At 50.8% G+C, this 26,412-nt stretch overlaps 1 protein-coding gene across 1 annotated transcript; it reads left to right on the top strand.

Annotated features, from left to right (window-relative positions):
- Nucleotides 1–736: 736 nt before the first annotated feature.
- Nucleotides 737–25,783, top strand: LOC132383666 (ephrin type-A receptor 5-like). The gene is made up of 4 exons (XM_059954857.1): nucleotides 737–850; nucleotides 16,868–16,985; nucleotides 17,712–17,764; nucleotides 24,801–25,783. Exons 2-4 carry the CDS (start codon nucleotides 16,895–16,897, stop codon nucleotides 25,572–25,574), a joined length of 918 nt encoding a protein of 305 aa, XP_059810840.1. The 5' UTR covers nucleotides 737–850; nucleotides 16,868–16,894; the 3' UTR covers nucleotides 25,575–25,783.
- Nucleotides 25,784–26,412: the final 629 nt, after the last annotated feature.

Genomic DNA, 26,412 nt, shown 5'->3' with positions numbered 1-26,412 from the left:
CTGAGGAAAGAAGTTCCCCCTCGTGTTACCCCTAAACTTTTGCCCCTTAACTCTCAACTCGTGTCCTCTTGTTTGAATCTCCCCTACTCTCAATGGAAAAAGCCTATCCACGTCAACTCTATCCCCCCTCATAATTTTAAATACCTCTATCAAGTCCCCCCTCAACCTTCTACGCTCCAAAGAATAAAGACCTAACTTGTTCAACCTTTCCCTGTAACTTAGGTGCTGAAACCCAGGTAACATTCTAGTAAATCTTCTCTGTACTCTATTGTTGACATCTTTCCTATAATTCGGTGACCAGAACTGTACACAATACTCCAAATTTGTCCTTACCAGTGCCTTGTACAATTTTAACATTACATCCGAACTCCTATACTCAATGATCTGATTTATAAAGGCCAGCATACCAAAAGCTTTCTTCATCACCCTATCCACATGAGATTCTACCTTCAGGGAGCTATGTACCATTATTCCTAGATCGCTCTGTTCTACTGCATTCCTCAATGCCCTACCATTTACCATGTATGTCCTATTTTGATTAGTCCTACCAAAATGTAGCACCTCACACTTGTCATTAAACTCCACTTGCAATCCTTTTGCTCTTAATATAGCCCTGGAAGACCTTGGGATTCTCCTTCACCTTGTCTGCCAGAACATCCTCAAACTTTTAGCTCTCAGGTGTTCCAAATTTCCCTTGCAGGACATGGAGAGGAGCAATATAATGCATAAGCAAAGACTGACAAGCAACCAGTGTGCAGAAGAGGAGAAATTGTGCAAAATAATTGAGAACTTCAGTTGTAAAGAGTCCCTTGTAAGTGAATGTGGATTGTACATTCAGTTCAGTGTTGAGGTGAGTGAAGTTATCCACACTGGTTCAGTGTAACTTGTAGGGCAATAACTGTTCCTGATCCTGGTGGCGTGGGACCTGAGGCTCCTGTACCTCTTGCCCAATGGTAGCAGCGAGAAGAGAGCGTGGCCTGGGTGGTGGGGGTCCTTGATGTTGAATACAGCGCTCTGTGTAGGTGTACTCTACACCTACACAGGTGGTTGGAGAGGGTTTAAGGTAGGTAGATACACGAGGAATTTCAGGGAAACACCACAAGATTTAGACTTGCTTTGGATCCATTTTGATCAATTTGAAAACCACAAGGGTCTCCAGTCGTGAACCTAATAAAGTGGGCACTCAGCATCGAAGCGCATCTGAAGAGGAGCTTCAGTGTGTCCATCTACATTGCTGATCAATGAAACTGCACGTTGAGCCAATTAGTTATATATAACTCATGGTATGCCCAACCACTGAGCACATCTACATGAAACATTGCCAAAGAAAAGTATCATCACATCCTCACCACGCTCTCTTCTCGCTGCTGCCATCAGGAAGAAGGTACTTCAGAAGTTTTCTGATGACTCTGCCATAGTTGGATGCATCAGGGGAGATGAGGGGGAGTACAGGGCTACGGTGGGAAACTTTGTCACATGGTGTGAGCAGAATCATCTGCAGCTTAACGTGAAAAAGACTAAGGAGCTGGTGGTGGACCTGAGGAGAGCTAAGGCACCAGTGACCCCTGTTTCTATCCAAGGGGTCAGTGTGGACATGGTGGAGGATTACAAATACCTGGGGATACGAATGGACAATAAACTGGACTGGTCAAAGAACACTGAGGCTGTCTACAAGAAGGGTCAGAGCCGTCTCTACTTCTGAGGAGACTGAAGTCCTTTAACATCTGCCGGATGATGCTGAGGATGTTCTACGAGGCTGTGGTGGCCAGTGCTATCATGTTTGCTGTTGTGTGCTGGGGCAGCAGGCTGAGGGTAGCAGACACCAACAGAATCAACAAACTCATTCGTAAGGTCAGTGATGTTGTGGGGGTGGAACTGGACTCTGACAGTGGTGTCTGAAAAGAGGATGCTGTCCAAGTTGCATGCCATCTTGGACAATGTCTCCCATCCACTTCATAATGTACTGGTTCGGCACAGGAGTACATTCAGCCAGAGACTTATTCCACCAAGATGTAACACTGAGCATCATAGGAAGTCATTCCTGCCTGTGGCCATCAAACTTTACAACTCCTCCTTCGGAGTGTCAGACACCCTGAGCTAATAGGCTGGTCCTGGACTTAGTTCCACTTGGCATGATTAACTTATTATTATTTAATTATTTATGGTTTTATATTGCTATATTTCTACACTGTTCTTGGTTGGTGCGACTGTAATGAAACCCAATTTCCCTCGGGATCAATAAAGTATGTCTGTCTCTACAGGAGCCTCAGGACTTACACCATCAGGTTCAGAAACAGTTACCATCAGGCTCTTGAACAATAGGGGATAACAGCACTCATTCTGTTTTGGATCCTCCCAAAACTGATGGTCTCACTTTAAGGACTGTTTTTTCATGCTGTCATTATTTATTGCTATTTACTTATATTTGCACAGTTTGTTGTTCATTGATCCTGTTTACGGTTACTCTCCCATCAATTTACTAAGAATGGCTACAGAAGAAAGAATCTCGGGGCTATATGTAGTGACACGTTATGTACCCTGATAATAACTTTGTTATTTGACTTCGACTGCAGGTCAAAGAGGCAGGAAGGAGTTGTAGTTCACCGGTAAGCATTCAGACTCAGATTTTTTCCTGGATGATGGAGGTCTTTGATGATGGACGCTGCTTCCTTGTGGCAATGCTCCTTGTAGATGCCTTCAGAAGGAGTGATGGACTGACTAGGGTGGAAGGCATCCTTAACAACACTGTTAGCCCTGCTTACAGTACAGATAGCAGATGAGGGTGGGGATAAACTGGAATATGCGGAGGCAAACAACTTCCTTTCGACATGGGGTGAGGGAGGGGACAGCCAATTATGTGCTGCCTAGAACCGAGGTTGCTCTGTTGCCTCCCCTTTTCCTTGTATGGCAGATGACTCGAAACAATCAATTCTAAGTACTGCAAAAAGGACCTGGTGCTTTACCAACGTATATGACTAATAAGCTATTTTTGGGCTTCCAGCCGGGTACAACCGTCGATTATAACCACAGTTTCCATGACCAATTCTGCCATGTGGATCAGGGCTGATGTCTGGGCACGTCTGGTCTGGTGGTTTTTACAGCCCCCACCCCCACCAGGCCGCCTCTCCTAATTGGTTCATCCTCATCCAATCAGGTTTCCATCTTCCCACCTTGTTAACAATCGGATTCCAGTTTTTACTTGGAGTGAGACCTTCGTCTTTGTTAAAAATTCTTTTCTTCTAGTCTTATTTCCATAGGACCAAACGATATGGGAGCAGGTGTAGGCCATTCGGCCCATTGAGTCTGCTCTGCCATTCAATCATGAGCTGATCCAATTTTTCTAGTCATCCCCACTCCATTGCCTTATCCCCATACCCTCTGATGCCCTGGCTAATCAAGAACCTATCTATCTCTGCCTTGTCCTAATGTCCTCCACAGCCACTCGTGGCAACAAATTCCACAGATTTACCACCCTCTGACTAAAGTAATTTCTCTACATCTCAGTTCTAAATTGATGTCCTTCAATCCTGAAGTTGTGCCCTGTTGTTCTAGATTCCCCTACATGGAAAATAACTTTGTCATATCTAACCTGTTCAGGCCTTTTAACATTCTGAATGTTTCTATGAGATCCCCCCCTCATTCTCCTGAACTCCAGGGAATTCAGCCCAAGAGCTTCCAGATGTTCCTCACACAGTAACCCTTTCATTCCTGGAATCATTCTTGTGAATCTTCTCTGAACCCTCCCCAATGTCAGTATATTCTTTATAAAATAAGGAGCCCAAAGCTGCACACAATACTCCAAGTGTGGTCTCACGAGTGCCTTATAGAGCCTCAACATCACATCCCTGCTCTTATATTCTATACTCCAGAAATGAATGCCAACATTGCATTTACCTTCTTCACAACTGACTCAACCTGGAGGTTAACCTTTAGGGTATCTTGCACAAGAACTCCCAAGTCCCTTTGCATCTCTGCATTTTGAATTCTCTCCCCATCTAAATTATAGTCTGCCCATTTATTTCTTCCACCAAAGTGCATGACCATACGCTTTTCAACATTGTATTTCATTTGCAACTTCTTTGTCCATTCCCCTAAGCTATTTAAGTCTCTCCGCAGGCCCTCTGTTTCCTCAACACTACCCGCTCCTCCACCTATCTTTGTATCATCAGCAAATTTAGCCACAAGTCCATTAATACTGTCGTTCAAATCATTGACTTACATCGTAAAAAGCAGTGGTTCCAACATTGACCCCTGTGGAGCTCCACTGGTAATTGGCAGCCAGCCAGAATAGGATCCCTTTATTCCCACACTCTGTTTTCTGCTGACTAGCCAATGCTCCACCCATGCTAGTAACTCCCCTGTAATTCCATGGGCTCTTATCTTGCCAAGCAGCCTCATGTGCGGCACCTTATCAAAGGTCTTCTGGAAATCCAAGTACACAACATCTACTGCATCTCCTTTGTCTATATTGCTTGTAATTTCCTCAAAGAATTGCAGTAGGTTAGTCAGGCAGGATTTTCCTTTCAGGAAACTATGCTGGCTGTGGCCTATCTTGTCATGTGCCTCTGGGTATTCTGTAATCTCATCCTGAACAATCGATTCCAACAGCTTCCCAACCACTGATGTCAGGCTAACCGGTCTATAGTTTCCTTTCTGCTGCCTCCCACCCTTCTTAAATAGCAGAGTTTCCAGTCATCCGTTACAATGCCAGGATCTATCGATTTTTGAAAGATCATCGTTAATGTCTCCGCAATCTCTCCAGCTTCTTCCTTCAGAACCTGAGGGTGCATTCCATCAGGTCCAGGAAATTTATCCACCCTCAGACCATTAAGCATCCTGAGCACCTTTTCAGTCATAATTTTCACTGTACAAACTTCACTTCCCTCTTGAATGTCTGGTATATTGCGGATGTCTTCCACTGTGAAGACTGACGCAAAATACCCATTCAGTTCCTTTGCTATCTCTGCATCTCTCATTACAATATCTCCAGCATCATTTTGTATTGGTCCTATATCTATCCTCAACTCTCTTTTACTCTTTATATACTTGAAAAAGCTTTTAGTATCTTCTTCGAAATTAGTTGCCAGCTTCCTTTCATAATTCATCTTTTATTCCTAATGACCTTCTTAGTTTCCTTCTGCAAGTTTTTAAAAGCTTCCCAATCCTCTATCTTCCCACTAGCTCTGGCTTCCTTGTATGCCCTCTCTTTTGCTTTTACTTTAGCTCTGACTTCTTTTGTCAGCCAAATTTCTTCGAATTTGGGATGTATCTGTTTTGCACTTCCCTCATTTTTTGCAGAAGCTCCAGCCACTGCTACTCTGCTGTCCTGCTAGTGACCCTTTCCAGTCAACTTCAGCCAGTTCCCCTCTCATGACATTGCAATTTCCTTTTTTCCACTGAAATACTGACTGATTTTCTGTTTTCCTTCTCAAATTTCAAAGTGAACTCAATCATATTGTGATCACTGTTCCCTGAAAGTTCCTTAACCTTAAACTCTCTTATCACCTCCGGATCATTGCTCAACACCCAATCCAGCACAGCCGATCCCCTAATGGGCTCAACAACAAGCTGTTCTAAAAATCCATCCCTTAGACATTCTACAAATTTTCTGTCTTAAGGTCTAGTACTGGCCTGGTTTTCCCAATCGACTTTCATGTTAAAATCCCCAACGATTATGACATTGCCCTTCTGACACGCCTTTTCTATCTCGTGCTGCAATTTGTAATCCACATCCCGGCTGCTGTTCGGAGGCCTGTATACAACTGCCATTAGGGTCCTTTTACCCTTGCCATTTCTTAACTCAACCCATAGAGACTCTACACCTTCTAGCACTGGCTTCCTTCACCGGGTGGTCCCAAAAGCCTTTGGTATGGCACAGTGTCGTCAAAGTCAGTATTATGGCCGTTGCAAATGCTATGTTCAGCTACCGCCAATTTCTCTGGGTAACCCAAACGATATACCTGAAGCTCCTTGTTGCAGGTTTCCACCCTACATCGAAGTTAAAAACTGGAATTTGATTGTCAGCAAGATGGGAGAGTGGAAACCTGATTGGATGAGGACTAACCAATCAAGAGCATAAGACATAGGAGCAGAATTAGACCATCTGGCCCATCGAGTCTGCTGATCCTTTCTTTCTTTCTCATCCTCAACCCCAGTTCCCGGACTTCTCCCCGTGACCTTTGCCTTAAATACACCTCCACGGCTGCCTATGGTAATAAATTTCACAGATTCACCACCCTCTGGCTAAAGAAATACTTCCGCATCTCAGTTTTAAATGGATGCCCCTCTATTCTGAGGCTGTGCCCTCTTGTCCTAGACTCCCCCACCATGGGAAACATCCTTTCCACATCTACTCTGGCTAGGCTTTTCAACATTCAAAAGGTTTCAATGAGATCCCCCCTCATCTTTCTGAATTCCAGCGAGTACAGACCCAGAGCCAGCAAACGTTCCTCATATGATAACCCTTTCATTCCTGGAATCATCCTTGTGAACCTCCTCTGGACCCTCTCCAATGCCAGCACATCTTTTCTAAGATGAAGGGCCCAAAACTGTTCACAACACTCGAGTTGAGGCCTCGCCAGTGCCTTATAAAGCCTCGGCATCACATCCCTGCTCTTGTATTCTAGACCTCTTGAAATTAATGCTAACATGGCATTTGCCTTCCTCACCACCAACTCAGCCTGCAAGTTAACCTCCAGGGTGTTCCGCACAAGGACTCCCCAGTCCCTCTGTGTCTCAGATTCCTGGATTTTCTCCCCATTTAGACTTCCCTTGTCAGCCACAGTTGTACTATTTCACCATCTGAGCATTTCTTCATTTTTGGAATACTCATGTCCTGCACCTTCCTCATTTTTCCCGGATACGCACACCATTGCTGCTCTGCTGACATCCCTGCCAGCAGCTCCTTCCAATTTACTTTGGCTAACTCCTCTCTCAGCCCACTGTAATTTCCCTTACTCCATTGAAATACTGCTACATCAGACTTTGCTTTCTCCCCATCAAGTTTCAAGAGGGATGGACGCTGGGGGTATAAATACCACCGGACTAGACATACCCCAGGCATCATCCCTGATGAAGATGGTGGAGTTTGTCATTGAAGCGTCAGTTATAATTGATATCTGGATATCAATTGTTATAATTGATATCCGGCTGGAAACCTGAGAAGAGTTTATTGAAAGTGTACTACTTAGAGGAAAAATAGTTCTTACTCAAACTTTTCACGAAAGCGATTGTGTAGTTCTGGGCACACGTGGGCAATCGCTAACTCAGCGGGTTAGCACAAAGCTTTGTGATACCAGTGGCCACCACAGATTAGGATTCAATTCTCACCCCGGTCTTTTCTCCCCCCCCCCCCCCCCCCCGACCACATCAGGTTCCTCTGGGTGTTGTTGTTTCCTTAAGGATGCACGGGTCAGGGCTAGTGAGTTGTGGGCATGCCACGTTGGTGGCGGAAGAGTGGCGGCACTTGCGGGCTGCCCCCCCCCCCCCCCCCCAGCTCAGTCCTCGGGTTGCACCGGTGCTTGTCGCAAAGCAATTCTTTCCGGTGTGCGTGTGACGAATAAAGCTCATCTTTTCATCCTGCTACTTTCTGGAATCAATTGTGCGGGAGCCGGCCGTTGGATCCCCCGTTACGGGCGCGGCTGCACGGAAAATGAAAGCTATTTCATCAGCTGCGAGGGGCGGTGGGTGGAATCGTTCCCCTCCCAGCTGGTTCAGCCTGTGCAATGTCAGACTTCCAGCTGTGCCTCAGCATGTGACTCGGCCACAAGCGAAAAAAAACAAACTAGGAACCGGTCTTTGCCTCGGTTCCTCTTTTGCTGTTCCTGAGCAGGAAGCTGAGTTCACAAAGTCAGCAGAAAAGCCATCCAAACATGCAGGCCCTTTGACTCTGCAACCCACAGATCCTGAGACCAGCGGACGAGGGGGCTTAAGGCTGTATGGGCTGGTGAGCCACAAGGGAAAGAACCAAGCACAAAGCACCAGCTGGAACTCTCCGCCTTTGGCGTTAAAATCCGGTGACCATCTCCCTCTGGTTAACGTGTCTCGGTTCAGAAGTTCGTTTATTAAGGTATGCAACTCTGAAATCCACCTTCTCCAGATAGCCATGATGCCAAGACAGAAAAGATCATCAGACCCCCCTCCCCCAAATTCCTCCTCCCTGTACAAGAAAACGAACAAAAATAGAACAGGTTCAACAATTCCCCCTGTACTACCATAGTGCCACTTCCCCGCAGTATCGGCACTTCTCCTGAATTTAGATTAGATTTGGAAATCCTCTTGCATTTGTACAGAGCCCTGGTGAGACCACACCTGGAGTATTGTGTACAGTTTTGGTCTCCAGGGTTGAGGAAGGACATTCTGGCTGTAGAGGAAGTGCAGCGTAGATTCACGAGGTTAATTCCTGGGATGTCTGGACTGTCTTACGCAGAGAGGTTAGAGAGACTGGGCTTGTACATGCTGGAATTAAGGAGATTGAGAGGGGATCTGATTGCAACATATAAGATTATTAAGGGATTGGACAAGATAGAGGCAGGAAATATGTTCCAGATGCTGGGAGAGTCCAGTACCAGAGGGCATGGTTTGAGAATAAGGGGTAGGTCATTTAGGACAGAGTTAAGGAAAAACTTCTTCTCCCAGAGAGTTGTGGGGGTCTGGAATGCACTGCCTCGGAAGGTAGTGGAGGCCAATTCTCTGGATGCTTTCAAGAAGGAGTTAGATATGTATCTTATGGATAAGGGAATCAAGGGATATGGGGACAAGGCAGGAACCGGGTATTGATAGTAGTTGATCAGCCATGATCTCAGAATGGCAGTGCAGGCTCGAAGGGCCAAATGGTCAACTTCTGCACCTATTGTCTATTATGAGGACGCTCAGTCCTTGTTTATTGTCATTTAGAAATGCATGCATTAAGAAATGATACAATGTTCCTCTGGAGTGACATCACAAAACAAAAAAAAAGACAAACCAAAGACTCACACTGACAAAACCACATAATTACAGCATATAGTTACAGCAGTGGAAAGCAATGCTGTAATTCGATAAACGCAGACCATGGACACGGGTTAAAAATCTCAATTCTCGATCGACTCCAATAGTCCAATCAGGCAGCAAATGGGAAGACTCTCCCTGCCTTAAACTTCCAGGCACCGACAACTGATGCCTCGGAAGCACCCGACCACAGCAGACTCTGAGTCCTTCCGAAAACTTCGAGCCTCCGACCAGCCCCTCCGATACAGCCTCCCGAGCGCCATCCTCTGTCGAGCGCCTTCGACCTCGTCCTGGCCGCTGAAACAAGCAAAGCCGAGGTCTCGGAGGCCTTCTCCTCCGGAGATTCCGGACCGCGCGGTAGCAGTGGCCGCGAAGCGGGCATTTCAGATGTTCCTCCATGCTCTCACGTCTGCCTCCATCAAATCAGGATTGTGCACGGATCCCTACTTGCACGTAACGGATATCCATTCTCCAGAGAGGCCGCGCACGCTGCATCGCGCCACCATTTTCTCCTCCTCCTATGAATTTCACTCATTTCCAAAAATCTACCCGTCTCTGTCCCAGACAACTCAGTGTCTGCACCTCCACAGCCCCATTGGAGATTCATCATCATTTTCAATTCTACTTCCAATTCCAATCCTGCATCCCGTTCCCATTCCAACATGTCAGACCATGGCCCCCTCTACTTCCACGATGAGGCCACACTCAGGGTGGAGGAGCAACACCTTATATTCAGTCTGGGTAGCCTCCAACCTGATGGAGTGAACATTGCTTTCTTTAACTTCCGGTAATTAGTCCCCTCCCCCCACACCATTCCCTCATCCCCATTTCCCTCTCTTACCCTATCTCCTCACCTGCCCCATCACCTCCCTCTGATGTTCCTCCCCCTTCCCTTTCTTCCTTAGTCTTCTGTCCTCTCCCATCAGATTTCCCCCTTCTCCAGCTCTTTATCTCTTTCACCAATAGACTTTTCAGCTCTTTACTCCACTCCTCGCCCTCTCTGGTTTCACCTATCACCTGCAACTTTGAACTTCTTCCTCCCCTCCCACCTCCTTCTTGCTCTGACTTCTTTTATTCCAGTCCGGATTGAAGGGTCTCGGCCTGAAACGTCAGCTGTTCGCTCTTTCCCACAGATGCTGCCTGGCCGGCTGAGTTCTTCCACGCATTTTGTCTGTGTCACTCTGGATTTTCAGCGTCCGCGGATTTTGTTCTGACCGCTGTTTTCACGTTTCTCACCCTTCTCCCAAACAGCCAACCTCTTGCTTTGAGGCCGAACCTTTGTTACTGGCGCTCCAGCCATCGGCTCTCATTAAAGCCACCTTTCAATCTTCTAAATTTCAAGGCAAATTCAGGTTTGTTCTGCCTAGTTTCACACAGAACTAGTCTCTACCATAGGTGGTGTAAGGCGCTTCTTCCCTCCGCTAACCTGCAGGTCACCCTTGGGCAAAGTGAAGCACCTGCTTAGCCCCCGATCAGGGTGAGGCGAACCCGTGGGAGCAGGTGGTGGATGGTCATATGAGCAGCCGGTGCACATCACAGGTCCTGGTTATGTGACCACCAATGTCAGGCGAGACAATCTCTGAAGAGTATTGATAATGGCTGGGGTCACCCGTCTTGTAAAGACACTGCCCAGAAGAAGACGATGGCAAACCACTTCAGTAGAAAAACTTGCCAAGAGCAGTCGTGGTCATGGAAAGACCAAGACACGATGCATAATTGAGGCACCCGTTAGTCTCGCGAGACCATGGATCTGTGCCTGGAGCTCTCCTGGGCGCAAGCCTGGGCAAGGTTGTATGGAGATTTGATAGAGGTGTGTAAAATTGGTGTATAAAATAACTCAGGGAATTTAGAAGATTGAGTGGGGGATCTTATTGAAATGTATATAATTCTAAAGGGATTGGACAGGCTAGATGCAGGAAGATTGTTTCCAATGTTGGGGAAGTCTAGAACGAGGGGTCACAGTTTAAGGATAAAGGGGAAGCCTTTTAGGACCGAGATGAGGAAAAATTTCTTCACACAGAGAGTGGTGAATCTGTGGAATTCTCTGCCACAGGAAACAGTTGAGGCCGGTTCATTGGCTATACTTAAGAGGGAGTTAGATATGGTCCTTGTGGCTAAAGGGATCAGGGGGTATGGAGAGAAAGGTGGTACAGTGTTCTGAGTTGGATGATCAGCCATGATCATACTGAATGGCGGTGTAGGCTCGAAGGGCCGAATGACCTACTCCTGCACCTATTTTCTATGTTTCTAAAATTATGATGGGTATAGACAGAGTGAATGCAAGCAGGCTTTTTCCACTGAGAAAAAAAAAACAGAGGACATGGGTTAAGGGTGAAGGGGGAAAAGTTTAAAGGGAACATTGGGTGGGTTTCTTCACACAGAGGTGGGAGTTTGGAATGAGCTGGTAAATGTGGGCTCACTTCTAACATTTAAGAAAAACTTGGACAGGTACGTGGATGAGAGGTGTATGGAGGGATATGGGCCAGGTGCAGGTCAGTGGGACTAGACAGAAAAATGGTTTGGCACAGCCAAGAAGGGCCAGAAGGCCTGTTTCTGTGCTGTAATGTTCTATGGAAAATCGGCAGTTGCCCATGTAGCGAGTCTCCCTTCTCCATGCCACCAATGTTGCCCAAGGGCCGATACAGGGTGACGTCGCAGGACTTGCCAGAATGAGGTTGAAGGCAATACCGGGCAGCCTTATAGGGACTCCGGATTTGTCCTCAGGGTTTACTCTCGAAGCCTTTCCCGTGAGTGGGTATGGCCACAAGGCAGTGGAGGTTTGAAATCAGAGATTTCCCTCTCGCAGGCAGACTGCCTTCCCAGGCTGACGAGCTCCATCTACCCGAAAGACACGAGGCATAGAACAAATAAACGAACCAATCTCACGCGACCAACAGAGCAGTTTTTGTCGTTGAGTTACCGGGCAGATCTGGAAGCTTTGGAGCAGGTGAAGAAGAAGGGTATATGCTAGTTTTTTTACAAAAAATACATATATTAAAAATAAAAACCACAACACCAGCATTACTAACAAAAGCGAGGCAAAACAAGGCCAACACAGATTAAACTAAAGTATTCCCATGGCATTTATACCCCTGCCATGCCTATCGGTCTCAAAACATCTTTTTGTTACCTTTGGAAGCCGTGTGGCCTTTGTCCTCAGCTACCTGGGCACGGACGTACCCCGCTGAGTATTGCATTTCGAGCAGAGGCCATCGGAGGGAGCCACATGGGGACAGCCGGGCAGAAGGTGGCGCTGTGGGGGGAGAAAGAGTGGTGGGGGGGGGGGTGCGTCTGCGGTAGATCTCCTCCACTGTGCTCAGCGTGGCTCCCCCGAGGCGAGGCAGGCCATTTGGCTTGGGACTGTACTGGTCAGAGGGCTAGTATCGAGAGGACTGTCAAAGGGTAGTGGTGAGGGCGAGCTGCGCTGTCAGATGGCTAGTAGTGAGGTGACGGTCGCAGGGCGGTGCTGAGGGAGATCTGCACCGTCAGAGGGTGCACTGCCACGGCTGCTCTTTCCAGAGATGCTGCCTGACCTGCACATTTGGTCTCCAATGCACCAGGCGGCCAGTTTGTGTGCAGCGAGATCCCATCGTCAACGTTCGGCTTTCCTGTGATGGGGAAGCCAAGGAACCAGAGGCCGCAGGTTTAAAGCGAGAGGCGAGAGACTTAATAGGAACGTAACTTACTTACTGCCCGTCACGCCGCTGGTTTCTACGGCAGTGTGTAGGATTCTTCATTGTTGTTTCCGTAACTTGTTTCTCCTGCAGCAAGTGGGGGGAGGGTCGATGCTTTTTCTGCTGCTTGTGCGTGGGGGAGGAGGTGGGAGAGGTTGGGTTCTAACATATTCTGTCATTCATTCATTCATTGGGTTTTTTCTGTTTCACAGATGTCTGCGAAGAGTAAGAATTTCAGGTTGTATCCTGTAAACATTCTCTGATCTTAAACTATTGAGCTATTGAGAGAGGGGTGCAGCGCAAGGGAAGGGGGAACAGTCCCACGGAGAGATCGGGACACGTGGATGCAAGCTCGATCAATGGAGGGTAATCAGGATGTGAGTCAACGAAAGTTAACGCTGGACGTTCAGCAAGTTAAACAGCACGTTAGGATTTATCGCAGAAGAGTCCAAGTACAAGTGTAGAATTGTCTTGTTTCTATTATATAGGGCCCCAGAGAAAACATATTGACAATATTATGTGGAAGTTCAAAGTAAATTTTATTATCAAAGTACATGTACGTCACCATATACAATCCTGAGATTCATTTCCCTGTGGGCATCCTCAGTAAATCTATAGAATAGTAACTGTAAACAGGATCAGTGAAAGATCAACCAGAGTGCAGAGAACAACAAACTGTGCAAATGCAAATATAAATAAATAGCAATAAATAATGAGAACGTGAGGTAAAGTGTCCTTAAAGTGAGATCGTTGGTTGTGGGAACATCTCAATGGATGGGCAAGTGAGTGTAGATATCCCCTTTTGTTCAGGAGCTTGATGGTTGAGGGGTAGTAACTGTTCCTGAACCTGGTGGTGCGAGTCCTGAGGCTCCTGTACCTTCTACCTGATGGCAGCAGTGAGAAGAGAGCACGGCCTGGGCGGTGGGGATCCCTGACGATGGACGCTGCTTTCCTACGACAGTGTTTCATGTCGATGTGTTCAATGGTGGGGAGGGCTTTACCCATGATGGACTGGGTCAAGTCCACTACCTTTTGCAGGATTTTCTGTCCAAATGCATTGGTGTTCCCATACCAGGCCGAGATGCAGCCAGTCAAAACACTCTCCATTACACATCTATAGAAGTTAGTCAAAGTTTTAGATGTCATGACGAATCTCTGCAAACTCCTAAGGAAGTAAAGGCACTGCCGTCCTTTCTTCACAATCGAACATGGATCCTGGGACCGGTACAGGTCTCCTGAAAGAGTAACACCAAGAAATTTAAAGTTGCCGACACTCTCCACTTCTGATCCTCCAAGGAGGACTGGCTCATGGACCCTGGTTTCCCTCTCCTGAAGTCAATAATCATCTCCTTGGTCTTGCTGACATTGAGCGAGAGGTGGTTGTTATGACGCCACCCAGCCAGATTTTCGATCTCCCTCCTGTACGCTGATTTGTCACCACCTTCGATTCGGCTGATGACAATGGCGTCGTCAGTGAACTTGTATATGACGTCGGAGCTGTGCTGGGCCGCACAGTCACAAGTGAAAGCGAGTAGAGCGGGGGGCCAAGCACACAGCCTTGTGGTGAACCCTTGCTGGAGGCCGTGGAGGAGATTCATACCCAAGGTTTCATGCCGTAGGAAAAAATATACTGACCAGTGACAGAGTGGGAGCTCACTATTGCTGGGACGTTAGGTTCTTAGAACACAGAGCACTATGGAGCAGGCCATTCGGCCCACAATGCTTGTGCTGACCATGATGCCAATCCAAACCATTCCCATCACGCTCCTGTCCCTTATCCAATCCTATAGTATCCATCACCCCCCCCCCCGGCACTCTCAGCACCTGTCCCTCTCTTGTAAATCTCCTTTCAGCTTTCCCCCTCCCAAGCATGGAACTGGAAGGCAGAGGGACAGGCTCCTCAGCACCGTTGCGAAGATAAAAGGAGCGAATCATTTCTCACGAGCGACCATGGAATGAACTGCCTGGTACAGCGGTCGAGGAAAATATTGAGTCGGTGATGACAGATGAGGAAAGGTCGTTTAACTCAACAGCCGGTTTTATTGCAATAAGGGGGCGCTGTGAGCCGGGCGGAGAACCCACTCAGTCTCAGACAGATGGGGGAAGTGATTATCTCACACACCCCGGTTACAGTCAGGGTGGCCCACAAACACACAAGCGGAGAACTTGTATAACCCAAGCCAAAGTGTAGCAAGCAATAGACTAACTTGAACATCCCACCATAATCCCGCAAACACACGTTAAAACAAGGACAATAAATAGCGCTGGCCAATAAGAATGCTGGGGCAGGTGTCAACCATGCCCTCCGCACAGAGCACTACACCGCCCCCACCTGAGGAGTCAGCCATCCCCGGCAACAAAGTCCAAAGGTCTGGTAGTGGTCGACGTTGCCGCCCGGGGCGCTGTAGGGTGCCTGTAGCACACGTACGCACCCCTCCTTCCCCATGGGAGGCTCTATTTGGAGGGGCAAGAGGCAGTTCTTTCCTCCAGCCTCACTGGGTCGGTGGTGACCGAGGGCCAGCCAGTCCCGGTGCAGCACGACTGCCTCCAGCCGTTGAGGCGCTGCCCCTGGTACCACCTATCACCTCCCAGCTTCGCACCTCCCCCACACACCCCACCTTCCCCCCTCACCTGGCCTCACCTATTACCTCACAGCTTGTAAATTTTCCGCTCATCCTACCTTCTAATTTGGGCTTCTTCCTCCTCCTCTCCAGTTCCGATGAAGGGTCTCGGCCAAAAACGTCGACTGCTACATTCCCTCAATTTTTCTTTACAGCTGCTCGGACCAACCATTGCTCTGAGCAGGAAATCTTTGTGTGGCCTGAAAAACTGCACGGCACTTTAAATGCTTTTTAAAAAAATATTCTAACAATATTTTAATTTCTAAAAATCTGATTAGATTATGAATTTTTGAAAGATTACTTACCAGAAAAAAATCAGAACATAGAATTTTTCACGCCAAACAAACACAAACCTCAGCTCACAACACCCGTAGACAACGTCAGGCAGTCGAAACAACAGGCAGGCACAACGGCAAAAGTTAATTGTTTTGGCCAGATGGCGTCGGTGTACAGCGAGCTGACCCTCCATCAACAAGGAGCTACTGAGTTCCATTCTGGGTGTATTGTTGCAATTTGTAACAAGGTTGTAACTCAAAACACTGACAATGTAAATATGTTGAAGCTGTAAAATGTTTCAAAGTAAAGGTTGTAGTGTGTTTGTTACATAGAAAATTTATGGAATATAGTTATGAACACAATTGCAGGGTATTTCACAATATAGATTTCAAAATTACATTGGAATAAGTTCAACATTTTATTAACTATACAGAAGAAATTTCCAGCTATGTATCAATGATGGTTATGTGAAAGGAGCATTCCCTTCACTATAAGACTTAGGAGCAGAATTAGGCCATTTGGTCCATCGAGTCTGCTCCGCCATTCAATCATGGCTGATCCTTTCTTTCCCCTCCTCAGCCCCACTCCCTGGACTTCTCTCCATAACCTGTGGCCAATCAAGAACCTATCAAGCTTTGCCTTAAATACACCTCCACGGCTGCCTATGGTAATAAATTTCACAGATTCACCACCCTCTGGCTAAAGAAATACTTCCGCATCTCAGTTTTAAATGGATGCCCCTCTATTCTGAGGCTGTGCCCTCTTGTCCTAGACTCCCCCACCATGGGAAACATCCTTTCCACATCTACTCTGGCTAGGCTTTTGAACATTCAAAAGGTTTCAATGAGATCCCCCCTCATCTTTCTGAATTCCAGCGAGTACAGACCCAGAGCCATCAAACGTTCCTCGTATGATAATCCTTTCATTCCCGGAATCATCTTTGTGAGCCTCCTCTCCAATGCCAGCACATCTTTTCTAAGATGAGGGGCCCAAACCTGTTAAACAGCGTGGCCGTGCTCCCGCACAGCCCAGAGGGAACCATGTTTGATTGTTTATCCCTCTCTCTGGATGCAGACTGACCTGCTGATTTCCTCCAGCATTTTGTGTGTGTTACTTTACACGACAGGGAAGGCAGTGGGAACTTGTGCTGAGAGGCTGGTGGCCAAATTAATAGAAATGTTGAGTTAAAATAACAGTTCTGTTGCAGCAAAATTTCCATCTCTTTTTTTTCTGTTTTGTGGGTGGGTCCAGCTTCACACCTCCTTCCTGATCCCTTGGAATAAAATTAGTCTGTGATTCACTCGGTAGCTTTGCCCAGTAAGAGCAGACACGGCCATGACTCTGCCTCGATGGCTGGATCTCTGCTGGATGACCTGGTGTGTTTTACAGGGTGTGAAGCCGGCCACACCGCACCAGCCCATTGAAGGTAAGCTGATCCCCTTGCTTTGATCCAGGCAACGGGCAGGTTTATTGAAAGGGCTATGCAAGAGGGGCACATTAATCGTGTTTCATGTAACTGAACTGAACATAACAGCATTAGCAATATGTGGGTTGAACTCTCTCCCTCCCCCTCCCTCTCTCTCTCCCTCTCCCCTCCCCCTTCTGTCTCTCTCCCCTCTCCGCTCCCTCCTTCTCTCCCTCTCCCCCACCCTCTCCCCGCTCCTCTCCCCTCTCCCCTCCCTCTCTCTCCCTCTCTCCTCTCCCTCTCCCTGCATGAAAATCCCAGGAGATCGGCAGTCTCTGGCACCAACAATCATTGCAGTCAAAGTTACTTAGGTCACATTTCTTCTCCAACCTGAAGTCTGGTCTGAACAAGTGAACCTCCCGGCCAAGTCTTCATGCTTTCACGAATTGAGTCGCTGCCGCATAATTGGTAACGAGCAGGTGTACCAACATACAAAGCAAGTGACTACAGGCCTGCATAGTTCCGCCAACTGGGACGATATAAATATTATCCAAGGTACCCTGGTCGGTCATCTCCAGGACTGGTGACTAATTCTCCCTGGGGTTTGATGCTAATTATCTCTGGGCTGGTAGGTGAGGAGATGATTCTTACTTTAAAGGGTTCAAAATTTAATCCAGTCACCAGTAACTAGGACAGGTCATGAATGGATGCCGTCTTTAAGGATGGACACCTTTTCTGTTTTTACAGTGGACCTCTTTGACTCGAAGTCCAGCGTCATCTCCATCAAAGACCACCGCAAGGTAAATCAGTAATTCCTCTTCCTGCCCGGCTTTTATTCAGAGCAATGCAATTACAATTTGTGTTATTTTCCCTAAAGGAGATGGTTTGTTTGAGATTTAATGGCACAAGGACAGGGACCCGCTGTCACAACGAAGGGTCGTTTTAAAAAAAGATATTTTTTTCAGTTAGCACGTGGATCATTCACCTTTTGTGTCTAATTGTTTGTGTTTGGACTAGCCCCGGGGTTTCACTTTGTGTTGGAGGTGTCCCATTTGGGATCATGGGGGTCGTTAAACTCTCTTTGCATTTATCAACTTTATTCAATTTAGGGGAATTGAATTAGTACCGGCTTTTCAATGGCTTACACTGTGGGGGTTATTGCTTCGCCTGGACAGCGGTCCTAAATTTGTCTGACTGGTCCTGAATTTCTGCGTGTCCCAAGGTACATTTCAGGGGGGTGGGGGGGCAATTCAACCTCTCTTTCCTAGCTCGTTGTGGATCCCTGTCTGGAGCAACTCTGATCGGCAGTGATTTCAGTCCTTCAAAGTTCCGCACAGCTTGTTAGCTTTGCTGATTGATCTCTGTATTAAATCTTCTGTTTGAGTCGCCGATGGCTCTCCGATTCCTGTACCTGAGTTTTCTAGTGATCCTGGGTTACTGAGACACGGTCCCGTCACACACTCCCGGGGGGTGGTGGGAGGATCTCCCCGGGCAGACTGCCTGGCAACGTTTAGGGGGTATGTTCTTGCTCGGGTGAACCACGCTCCAGGACCGTTGGGCTCCGCAGGGGGTAAATGCGATCGTTGATAGAAATGGGAACATTTTGGTTTAATGTCTATTGTCTATTTGTAGTGAAGTAATTGTGTTAGTCACTGTTTTGTATATATTATATAGCACCAATATTTGTGATAAAGGAATTTTGTCAGAAAAAAAGGGGTCAGACACAGAGTGAAGCTCCCTCCTCACCGTCCCATCACACACTCCCGGGGTCAGACACAGGGTGAAGCTCCCTCCACACCGTCCCATCACACACTCCCGGGGTCAGACACAGAGTGAAGCTCCCTCCACACCGTCCCATCACACACTCCCGGGGTCAGACACAGTGAAGCTCCCTCCACACTGTCCCATCACACACTCCCGGGGTCAGACACAGAGTGAAGCTCCCTCCACACCATCCCATCACTCACTCCCAGGGTCAGACACAGAGTGAATCTCCCTCCACACCGTCCCATCACACACTCCCGGGGTCAGACACAGAGTGAAGCTCCCTCCACACCGTCCCATCACACACTCCCGGGGTCAGACACAGAGTGAAGCTCCCTCCACACCGTCCCATCACACACTCCCGGGGTCAGACAGAGAGTGAAGCTCCCTCCACACCGTCCCATCACACACTCCCGGGGTCAGACACAGAGTGAAGCTCCCTCCGCACCGTCCCATCACACACTCCCGGGGTCAGACACAGAGTGAAGCTCCCTCCGCACCGTCCCATCACACACTCCCGGGGTCAGACACAGAGTGAAGCTCCCTCCACACCGTCCCATCACACGCTCCCGGGGTCAGACACAGAGTGAAGCTCCCTCCACACCGTCCCATCACACGCTCCCGGGGTCAGACACAGAGTGAATGTCCCTCCACACCGTCCCATCACACGCTCCCGGGGTCAGACACTGAGTGAAGCTCCCTCCACACCGTCCCATCACACACTCCCGGGGTCAGACACAGAGTGAAGCTCCCTCCACACCGTCCCATCACACACTCCCGGGGTCAGACACAGAGTGAAGCTCCCTCCACACCGTCCCATCACACACTCCCTGGGTCAGACACAGAGTGAAGCTCCCTCCACACCGTCCCATCACACACTCCCGGGGTCAGACACAGAGTGAAGCTCCCTCCACACCGTCCCATCACACACTCCCGGGGTCAGACACAGAGTGAAGCTCCCTCCACACCGTCCCATCACACACTCCCGGGGTCAGACAGAGAGTGAAACTCCCTCCACACCGTCCCATCACACACTCCCGGGGTCAGACACAGAGTGAAGCTCCCTCCACACCGTCCCATCACACACTCCCGGGGTCAGACACAGAGTGAATCTCCCTCCACACCGTCCCATCACACACTCCTGGGGTCAGACACAGAGTGAAACTCCCTCCACACCGTCCTATCACAAACTCCCGGGGTCAGACACAGAGTGAATCTCCCTCCACACCGTCCCATCACACACTCCCGGGTCAGACACAGAGGGAATCTCCCTCCACACCGTCCCATCACACACTCCCGGGGTTAGACAGAGAGTGAAGCTCCCTCCACACCGTCCCATCACACACTCCCGGGGTCAGACACAGAGTGAAGCTCCCTCCACACCGTCCCATCACACACTCCCGGGGTCAGACACAGAGTGAAGCTCCCTCCACACCGTCCCATCACACACTCCCGGGGTCAGACACAGAGTGAAGCTCCCTCCACACCGTCCCATCACACACTCCCGGGGTCAGACAAGACATCCTTGCCTGAGGAATTCACAGGAACTTTCACCCTGTAACTACCCTTTGTAACACACTCTGGGACTATGTGAAGGGAGGGTGCAGAGGCAGCTTCACTCTGTGTCTAAATTAATTAATTTATAAAATGCAGTATGAAATAGTTTAGGATGGTAGTGAATATTGGAAGCTAGGGTTGAATCTGGATAATTTGTTCTGTACCCTGCAATATTTAATCTAAGCATTTTATTCGAAGGTCCAATTTAATGTAAGAGAAATGTATACATCCTGAAAATGCCTTTTCTTCACAAACATCCACATAAGCAGAGAAGTGCCTCAGAGATTGAGCGACAGCTAAACGTGAGAACCCCAAAGCCCCCCCAATAGCTCCACTCCCACCCACGCGTAAGGGGCAGCGAGCAACGATTCCACCCCCCCACCACCAGCAAAAGAAAAGCATCGGCACCCGTCACCCAGCATCTCAAAGACACAGTCTTGCAGTCACCCCAAAGACTTTGCGTTTCACCCGGTATTCAACATACCACAGACTCTGACTCTCTCTCTCTCTCTCTCTCTCTCTCTCTCTCTCTCTCTCCCCCTCCCTCTCCACCTCTCCACCTCTCCCCCTCTCTCTCTTCCCTCTCTCCCCCTCTCTCTCCACCCACTCCACCTCTCCCCCACTCTCCCCCCCTCTCTCCCCCTCTCTTCCCCCTCTCTCTCCCCTCTCTCCCCCTCTCTCTCCCCTCCCTCCCCACACCCCTCTCTCTCCTCCCTCTCTCTCCCCCCTCCCCTCCCCCACTCCCCCACACTCTCCCCACTCTCACCCCCCTCTCCCCCACTCCACCACCCACCCCACTCTCCTCCCCCTCTCTCCTCCCTCTCCACCTCCCTCTCCACCTCCCCCCACTCTCCCCCTCTCTCTCCCCCTCCCCCTCACCTCTCCACCTCTCCCACCTCTCCCCCCTCTCACACCCCCCCCACCTCTCCACCCACTCCACCTCCCCCTCTCTCCCCCTCTCTCTCCCCCTCTCTCTCCCCCTCTCTTCCCCCTCTCTCTCCCCTCTCTCCCCCTCTCTCTCCCCCTCCCTCTCCACCTCTCCCCTCTCTCTCCTCCCTCTCTCTCCCCCTCCCTCTCCACCTCTCCCCCCTCTCTCTCCCTCTCTCTCCCCCTCTCTCTCCACCCACTCCACCTCTCCCCCTCTCTCTCCTCCCTCTCTCTCTCCCTCTCCACCTCCCTCTCCACCCCTCTCCCCCTCTCACACCCCCCTCCACCTCCCCCCTCTCCTCCTCTCACCTCCCACCTCCCACTCCACCCCCTCTCTCTCCTCCCTCTCTCTCCCCCTCCCTCTCCACCTCTCCCCTCTCTCTCCTCTCTCTCCCCCTCCCTCTCCACCTCTCCCCCTCTCTCTCCTCCTTCTCTCTCCCCCTCTCTCTCCACCTCCCACTCCACCTCTCCCCCTCTCTCTCCTCCCTCTCTACCTCCCACTCCACCTCTCCCCCTCTCTCCCTCTCTCACCCTCTCCACCCTCTCCACCTCTCCCCCTCTCTCTCCCCCTCTCTCTCCCCCTCTCTCTCCCCCTCTCTCTCCCCCTCTCTCTCCCCCTCTCTCTCCCCCTCTCTCTCCCCCTCCCTCTCCACCTCTCCCCTCTCTTCCTCCCTCTCTCTCCCCCTCCCTCTCCACCTCTCCCCCTCTCTCTCCTCCCTCTCTCTCTCCCTCTCCACCTCCCTCTCCACCTCTCCCCTCTCTCCTCCCTCTCTCTCTCCCTCTCCACCTCCCACTCCACTCCCCCTCTCTCTCCTCCCTCTCTCTCCCCCTCCCTCTCCACCTCTCCCCTCTCTCTCCTCCCTCTCTCCCCCCTCCCTCTCCACCTCTCCCCCTCTCTCTCCTCCTTCTCTCTCCCCCTCTCTCTCTCCCTCCCTCCACCCCCTCTCCACCTCTCCCCCCTCTCTATACCCCTCCTCTCTCCCCTCTCTCCCTCTCTCTACCCCTCCTCTCTCCCCCTCGCTCCCTCTCTCTCCTCCCTCTCTCTCTACCCCTCCCTCTACTCTCTTCTCCCCTCTCCCCCTTTCTACCCCTCCCTCTAACCCTCCTCTCTCTTCCCCTCTCCCTCTCTCTCCTCCCTCTCTCCTCCCTCTCTCTCCCTCTCCACCTCCCTCACCACCTCTCCCCCTCTCCTCTCTCTCCCCCTCCCTCCCCACCTCCCCCCCTCTCTCTCCTCCCTCTCTCTCTCCCTCTCTCTCTCCCTCCCTCACCACCTCTCCCCCTCTCTCTACCCCTCCTCTCTCCCCCTCCTCCCTCTCTCTACCCCTCCTCTCTCTCCCTCTCTCTCCCTCTCTCTCTACCCCTCCTCTCTCTTCCCCTCTCTCTCCCTCTCTCTCCTCCCTCTCTCCTCCCTCTCTCCCTCCCTCTCCACCTCCCTCACCACCTCTCCCCTCTCTCCAACCTCTCTCTCCCCCTCCACCTCCCCCCCTCTCCTCCCTCTCTCTCTCCCTCTCCCCCTCTCCCTCTCTCTCCTCCCTCTCTACCCCTCTCTCTCCCTCTCTCTCTACCCCTCCCTCTACTCTCTTTCTCCCCTCTCCCCCTTTCTACCCCTCCCCCTCCTCTTCCCCTCTTTCTCCCTCTCCTCCCTCTCTCCTCCCTCTCTCTCCCTCCCTCTCCACCTCCCTCACCACCTCTCCCCTCTCCTCCCTCTCTCTCCCCCTCCCTCTCCACCTCCCCCCCTCTCTCTCCTCCCTCTCTCTCTCCCTCCCTCTCCACCCTCTCCACCTCTCCCCCTCTCTCTACCCCTCCTCTCTCCCCCTCTCTCCCTCTCTCTACCCCTCCTCTCTCTCCCCTCTCTCCCTCTCTCTCCTCCCTCTCTCTACCCCTCCTCTCTCTCCCTCTCTCTCTACCCCTCCTCTCTTTTCCCCTCTCTCTCCCTCCTCTCTCCTCCCTCTCTCTCCCTCCACCTCCCTCACCACCTCTCCCCTCTCTCCAACCTCTCTCTCCCCCTCCCTCTCCACCTCCCCCCTCTCTCTCCTCCCTCTCTCTCTCCCTCTCTCCCTCCCTCCCTCTCTCTCCAACCTCTCTCTCCCCCTCCCTCTCCACCTCCCCCCTCTCTCTCCTCCCTCTCTCTCTCCCTCCCTCTCCACCCTCTCCACCTCTCCCCCTCTCTCTACCCCTCCTCTCTCCCCCTCTCTCCCTCTCTCTACCCCTCCTCTCTCTCCCCCTCTCCCTCTCTCTCCTCCCTCTCTACCCCTCCTCTCTCTCCCTCTCTCTCTACCCCTCCCTCTACTCTCTTTCTCCCCTCTCCCCCTTTCTACCCCTCCCTCTACCCCTCCTCTCTCTTCCCCTCTCTCTCCCTCTCTCTCCTCCCTCTCTCCCTCTCTCTCCCCTCTCTCTCCACCTCCCCCTCCCTCTCTCCCCCTCCCTCCCTCTCTCCCTCTCTCTCTCCCTCTCCACCTCCCACTCCACCTCTCCCTTCTCTCTCCCCCTCCCTCTCCACCTCTCCCCTGTCTCCTCCCTCCCTCTCCACCTCTCCCCCTCTCTCTCCTCCCTCTTCTCCTCCCTCTCTCTCCCTCTCTCTCCCTCTCTCTCTCCCTCCCTCTCCACCTCCCTCTCCACCTCTCCCCCTCTCTCTCCTCCCTCTCTCGACCCCTCCCTCCCTCTCTCTCCAACCTCTCTCCCCCTCCCTCTCCACCTCCCCCCCTCTCTCTCCTCCCTCTCTCTCTCCTCCCTCTCTCTCTCCTCCCTCTCTCTCCCTCCCTCTCCACCCTCTCCACCTCTCCCCCTCTCTCTACCCCTCCTCTCTCCCCCTCTCTCCCTCTCTCTCCCTCTCTCTCCTCCCTCTCTCTACCCCTCCTCTCTCTCCCTCACTCTCTACCCCTCCCTCTACTCTCTTTCTCCCCTCTCCCCCTTTCTACCCCTCCCTCTACCCCTCCTCTCTCTTCCCCTCTCTTTCTCCCCCTCCCCCTTTCTACCCTCTACCCCTCTCTTTCTCCTCTCTCTCTCTCTCCCCGTCTCCCCTCTCTCCCCCTCTCTCTCCTCCCTCTCTCTACCCCTCCCCTCTCTCCCCCCTCCTCTCTCTCCTCTCTCCCTCTCTCTCCCACCTCTCTCTGCTCCTCTCTCTCCCCTCTCCCTCTCTCTCCTCCCTCTCTCTACCCCTCCTCTCTCTCCCTCTCTCTCCTCCCTCTCTCTACCCCTCCCTCTACTCTCTTTCTCCCCCTCTCCCCCTTTCTACCCCTCCCTCTACCCCTCTCTTTCTCCTCTCTCCACCCTGTCTCCCCCTCTCTTCCCTCTCTCTCTACCCCTCTCTTTCTCCCCTCTCTCTCCCCCCCTCCCTCCCTCTCTCCCTCCCTCCCATCTGCCTCTCTCTCCCTCTCCCCCCCCCAATAAGGGAGAAAAAGGGTGTCTCCATTTTCATGCATAGTTCGCCTGTAGATTTTATCTTCCAGGGTTATTGTGTGTTACGTTGAAGAACATTGTCTCGTTTGACAATGAATCTGATGTGATTTTATCAGAGTGATAGGCCTTAGCTGCAGTGTGGATGCGATTGCCGATGGTAACCACTGCCCCTGTGCTTTCCATCCACAGTGGGCGGTCAATCGCTTTGCCCTGGAGGCGGATTCGTCGCACTTGGTGTATCAGAGCTGCCCAACGGATGCCCAGGCGCAGCAAGCCCACGAGGTCCTGTGGACGAACCCGATTCGCACCGCGGGCGCCCGCCACCTCTTCCTGGACCTGACCTTCGCCCTCTCGGCCTGCCAGCCGCTGGGGCAGTGCAGGGACAGCTTTACCCTGAGTCTATTGCAGACCGACTCCGCTCGTGCCAAACCCCAATCCTGGCGGTCAGTCAGGATCCCAATCGAAGGCAAGGGGCACTTCCCGGGTGAGCTCCTCGAGGGGCGCATTGACTGGATGAGCCTGAGGAGGAGGCTCAACACGGTCAGAGGCAAGCTGCTGGGGCCGGTGACCCAACCCTACTGCCGGCTGGGCTTCCAGTACCGGGGGCCTTGCCTGCTGCTCAGCTCTTTCAGAGTTTACTACAAGAGATGTCCGCCGGTCGGGGAGCAGCTGGCCGTGTTTCCCGAGGCCACCGGGGGCGAGGAGCTGGTCACCGGCCGCTGTGTGAACAACTCGCTGCCGGAGGAGTTCCCGCGGCGGCGGTGCAGCGAGGAAGGGACGTGGGGGCCCATCTCAGGCCGGTGCCTCTGCAGAGAGGGCCATCAAGCCGAGAGAGGCGCCTGCAACGGTGAGCACTGCTTTCCCCTCTGGTTGTGTCAACGGCCGGCGTTAGAACGTAGAACGCAGAGCGCAGTACAGGCCTTTGGGCCTATAATGTTGTACCGACCTTCTAGCCCGTTCTGAGATCAGCCTAGCTACTGTAGCCATCTTTTATTACGAAAGGTGCTTGGGCAATAACCTGGACAGGACAGGCAAGCTACTGAGATGGGTAGTTCGGTCAGCTGACCAGTTGGGAAGGGCCTGCTTCTGCCCGGTCTGACTCCATGACTGGAATTTCCATGACGCCGCCTTCATCCATCTCAGAGTGTTGGAAAGGCTTTACAGTCGGCAAAGTGCAGGCAACGGGGCCAACGGCCAATGCTTCCTCTAAGCTGTAATGAGCAGTGTGTACAAAAATCTTGTGCTGTGGAAACTTTTTTGCCCACAGACAATGATGTGTGTGCACTGAATGTGATTTGTTTGCTAAAACGACGCTTTAAAAAGTCAAGTGTTCAAATATCACTCCACTTCTTCCCACTTGCAAGTTCTCCGGCAACTTTTGCCTCAGGACAATACGCACCAGTTTCTGTACCGTACATAAATATTTCTGGTAGCTGCACGTCCCTGACCTCGTGAGCTTTCGGTGTAGCAGTTTCTACTGTCTCATTAAGCCATTCCACTTTAAATGAGCTCGCAGTTCATTTGTGCTTCACGCCCTTTGCTTCTTTGAAATTCAACACAGTGAGTCAATAATTTCTTCAGTAAAAACAGTGTAAATAAGCCAGTTCTAAAACCCGCAGACAAATCATCACAAACTCCACATTGTCATCACCGTCTGCTTCAGAAACCGGAAAAGGAAGTGTGATTGTGTACGATTGTGAAATATACTCAACGTGCTGACAAAGTAGAGGGTAACAACCTTCTGCGCGCAGTTTAAATTCCCTTGTGCGTTAGTAGCAAAAGATGTGCGTACATGCACACC

The sequence above is a fragment of the Hypanus sabinus genome, chromosome 31, assembly GCF_030144855.1.
Source record: "Hypanus sabinus isolate sHypSab1 chromosome 31, sHypSab1.hap1, whole genome shotgun sequence".
NCBI lineage: Eukaryota > Metazoa > Chordata > Chondrichthyes > Myliobatiformes > Dasyatidae > Hypanus > Hypanus sabinus.
This window is presented reverse-complemented; position numbering and strand designations above follow the sequence as displayed.

Bases quoted from the DNA above. Each gene is read 5' to 3' on its own strand.
- LOC132383666 (XM_059954857.1), top strand. From the start codon at position 16,895: ATGACTCTGCCTCGATGGCTGGATCTCTGCTGGATGACCTGGTGTGTT. The intron at 16,986-17,711 runs GTAAGCTGATCC...CTGTTTTTACAG, and splicing joins ACCGCACCAGCCCATTGAAG to TGGACCTCTTTGACTCGAAG. The intron at 17,765-24,800 runs GTAAATCAGTAA...TTCCATCCACAG, and splicing joins CCATCAAAGACCACCGCAAG to TGGGCGGTCAATCGCTTTGC.